We start from the raw sequence: 4524 nt of genomic DNA on the forward strand, positions 1-4524 counted from the left end.
GAGAAAATCCACTACGATGCAGCAGAGATAAACACAACTCGAGGTGTGACTAGGCCTTGGTGGCGTCTCGATCGTGTCGTGGAGAACACCCCATGGGGGTGATGATGATTGATATCGATGTGCTTCCAAGTCGTTTGCCAACTCTGGAGTACTGTGGGCCACACAAAATAGCCACGTACAGGTCCTGAATACAGATGAGGCGACGTGGCCACATGATCGTCAGGCGGGCACCTCTAGCTACATATTGCCAAGATCTGCTCTAGCCTACACCCACTACCAGCTCTCACCCATCCCAGTTCTTCTCCATCTTCCCTGGCCCACGTCACTTCCTACCCCGACAGACGGCCTGATAGCTACCTCATACCTGTGGCACTACCAATCATCCAGGAAAACACTTCCATTATCAACATACGTATACATCAATATCGGTATCATATTATATTGGTCTCGTCCCTTGATCGCAATCTTCGTTTTTCAGCTGTTCATTCTCATGCAACTCCTCATCTGGCAAAACACCATTCTTTACGGTCTCAACCTGCCCGCCTCGTACCGCATGCACTGGTAGAAGAGCCGGCGGCATTGCGCTGCCATGAATTAAATGGCTAACGCACCCGAAACCCCTGCTTGGGTGGGCATCACCTTTCCTTCGTCCTGGTTAACTAGCTATTTTACCCCTAGGATGGATGATGCTGACATTAACGTATTTGACTCTATACAGGTCTTCACATCAACTACGCACATACAGCACCGCTGTGCACAGAAAAAAAATGATCGGAACGAAACGCTGGCATTGATATAGAAATAAGCTAAGCAGTCAACAAGTGTAGGACAGAGCGGGTAATTCGGAAAGATTTGGGGCTTTCGGGAAAATCATCGGCGGGGAGGAGGGAAAGACAATTTTGAAATATCGATGATCCGTTGTATCCATGCAAAGACCACATGGAGAAACCGGTGATCCGGTGTTGGGCAAGGTAGTGAAAGAATTTTCACCCACGCAGAAACCGCAAGGACCAACTCACGAATGCGAGGCAACGGAGGAAGTCAGAAATTTCAGAGGTTGAAATGGTCAGGACCGGTCCAGAGAACTGCTTCGAACTGGAGCAGACCATTTTGGAAATCCTGGACCGGACTGGACTGGACCAAATCATGACGGACCAGTCAGGACCGCATAACTTAACCTTAGAAAAATAATAGTAACCAAATCAATTTATTTATCTTTTCAGACCCGTTCTAGTCGAAACTTTCTTAGACTCACTTTTTCTCCACCCAACCACCTTGATATTGTAGGCAGAAAAGGGCTTTCTGAATGGACCAAATATTACTGGGTGGACCGGTCCATTTTCAGGCACGGACTAGACCGACTATTTACAGAAAATATTGACTCCGGACCAGAATGACCATTTAGTGGACCGGTCCGGACCGTATAACTCGCGGACCATATCAACCTCTGGTCAGAATCAGCGATCGAGAGAACCAGACAGTCATGAAGCTGCTCTGGACCACGCAAAGGATCAAGACGGCTTTGGGAACCTGGAAACAGTTCACCAAATGGCGACACGAAAGAGGAGGAAGAGACGAGGACAGAGAGGAGGAAGCCAGAGAAATGGAAATGGGCTGGGGTGGTCTGCGGGATAGCCCATAGTTCCACGAACAGTTCAGAAGTTACTTTTCTTATTTTTAAAGTCACTATTTCTTACATTCAGAAGTTACTTCCTTATTTTTATAAGTCACTATTTCTTACGTCTGGTACAAGCTACTAGTCTATTATTTTATGGTTATATTTTCTTTTCTTTTCTTTAAATAAGTGAGAGGCGGGGGAAGTATTTGGGAAGTTCTGGGGTAGTGTGATATTGTCATAGACTACGGTCTGTATACAATTAATGAATTAAACAAAAAGAAAAAAAAAAAGGACTAACTCACGAGTGGTAAGCAACCCGACCCTATGTACTGTAGAAACCCTAACCCTATATACGAGTGATAGTCCATGACAATGGTATTAGGACTAGCGTGGAATGGTGATTTTGGGGGGGGGGGGTGCGGGGTATGGCGCGATAGTGTGGTCTGGTGTGTTTGTACTGTCCGGTGGGCTTGGGCAATTTGATACGGTATGCTTAGTTTGTGCGTTGTGCAGGCGGTTGGTGGCGACAATCATGCCGGACGGACCGCGCGCGTACTAGGCTCGTACCCTAGCCCTTCCACCGGGAGGGGCTGGAGCTATTTCTTTCCGACTTTGATGAGATCCTTTGTTAGGGGTATTGAGGACTATCCGACGTCGGAATGGCTGTTGGGGCTCAATTTGCATGCAAAAAATAAAATTTCTAACTTCCGACATGAAAATTAAACTTTGTTCTGACCCCGATAGCACAATTCGGCCTCCTATATCGTACTTCGGCCTTCTATATCACATGTCGGACTCCTACATCATAATTCAGAGCCCAATATAGGAAAGGAGTGTCGGGTTTTTTCCCCGGCATTTGTCGGAAGGATAATGTTCCATCCCCTACTGGTGAGCAGCTTGCTGTTAGTAGGGGATAGGTACGTGACTAGTACATATCCTGGATAAAAGAAGGCTCGCTCTCTACTCTATCGCATAAACTGTCAATGTTGGCACCATTCATGTGGGATCGAAAGCCACAGCACAATTGGGTGAGTGATCAACAAAATACACAAAATCCATTGGCTCTAGCCACCTCTTGGCATTTCCGAAGGGGCGTCACCATGGTTTCGACGGTTTATGGGATACATATAGGCATATATCCCTACGAGGCGCCTTCTCATTTAACTGTCCCTTATTGGGCTAAAATCTTTCATAATTATTCCAGGAATGTATCGGAGTACTGGACAAGGTACCTGTACCTACTCTACATACTCTTACCTCTGTAGATTTGAGGGATCCGGAGTGAAACTGCATCTCCCAGTCCAGTACATTTAATCGTGCATGACAACCATATGCAGACCCAGTCCAATCGATCCTGAAACGCTATGAAACAAAGAGTATCCCTTGGTTCGCCGTGTAGATTCGGAACCCCAAAACTAGGCAGATTTAGACTATAGCCCTGAGATTTCTGCCCAGTTTGGTCCACGATCGATGGCGAAGCACTTCGCGCCTCGCCTCGAAGCAGATGCCTCGAGATGACACGAGGTATACCCTTCAACGAGGCCGATGTACCCCGATGCGTGGTATATTCCTCGAGTCGAGTCGAGTCAACTCAATATATACTCTTCAGGCTCCTAGAACAGAGATCCCGGGTGATCGAACCAGACAAGAACTATTGAGAACCTACTGCCAAGACCTCCCTCAAGGAGCTCGAGACAGCTCGCGCGAGGCATATATAGGTGTATATGGCTCGAGGCAACCCAAAACAGATCTCCTCGGCGCAGAGGCAGAGGTAACTCGATACACCCTATTCCTCGCCTCGGTGCGCTTTGTGGACCACACTGTTTCTGCCCGGAGGCAAAGTCACTGGGCCACAGTCTAAACCTGTCCTGTTTTGGGGGGTCCCGAATGTGAAGCTCTCACCAGGCCAAGGATAAAGCACCGGAGGCACCATTCTCAGCATGATGTTAATATAGATATTGATGTCTATTCTTTAAGGGTAAAAGCACACTCGCTAACCAATCAACTAAGGTCGAGAATACCTAGTTGCTATTCGACGACGGAAAAAGCACTCTTGCAGGATATCATCATTGAAAAACTCTGCATTATGACCTAGATCTGTCAAGGCGGACCGGGCCAAAAGCCACAGCGAAAGATCATTGGATTTGATATTGTATGCACTAGTATATATGGGGCGGTAAATGTGTCAAAAGTAATTTTACCAACGGTAGTAAATTATTTTACCACCGGTAGTGAAAATAATACCAGTATTTATACTGACCTCGTACCCAGTCTAGTATTTGTGGTTGCTATGCCAAGACCTTCTGCGAAAGTTGGCGCAACCAAATACCAGCCTGGTGCAACTCGTTTCCAAGGAGCTCAAGTGGTTTCCGGACAGCGTCCGGAACCCGTTAACGCATTCCGGTCCAGAAGGCACCCAGATATCTCGTGTTTTTGTCAAGTATGACTGCATCAGAATGTATAATACACATCGGATATCATCAATCTATATTTCTATTTAGTTCCGGACAATATTGAGGATTTTACAGCGCTATTTCAGTTCTCCAGGAACCCAAATTTGGTTCCCGTGACTGTCCGGAAACCTTTCGCCGTTCCGGTTCAATCTTGGCGTCTTGGCATTACATCTCCATACAAAAATTTCACGAGTCGCACCAGCCCCAAACTTTGGCTCGTAGAAAAATCACGTGACTGCCAAGAAGTTTGGGATGGGGTTGAGATCATATTTATACCTATAATCCTAATTTTTATGATAAAAGCACAGACCTTTTGACCAAAAGGGGCCATATAATGCCAATATATATGAAAATTGTCCATCGGTGGGGAATTTTACCACTGGTGGGAAATTTTCATAGGTTTTGGCATTAATGATTGAACATTTACTTATGTAGTATAGCGCAGCATAAAGA

The 4524-nt window shown here is 46.2% G+C and overlaps 1 protein-coding gene across 1 annotated transcript; it reads left to right on the top strand.

The window, feature by feature from the left end:
- Positions 1–1483: 1483 nt before the first annotated feature.
- Positions 1484–1642, top strand: H6S33_010916 (uncharacterized protein; the record flags this gene model as incomplete). The annotated part of the gene is made up of 1 exon (XM_044842287.1): positions 1484–1642. The coding sequence occupies one exon, from the start codon at positions 1484–1486 to the stop codon at positions 1640–1642; it is 159 nt and encodes a 52-aa protein (XP_044696846.1).
- Positions 1643–4524: the final 2882 nt, after the last annotated feature.

Source organism: Morchella sextelata, assembly GCF_020137385.1.
Source record: "Morchella sextelata strain SCLS chromosome Unknown scls_5, whole genome shotgun sequence".
Taxonomy (NCBI): Eukaryota; Fungi; Ascomycota; class Pezizomycetes; order Pezizales; family Morchellaceae; genus Morchella; species Morchella sextelata.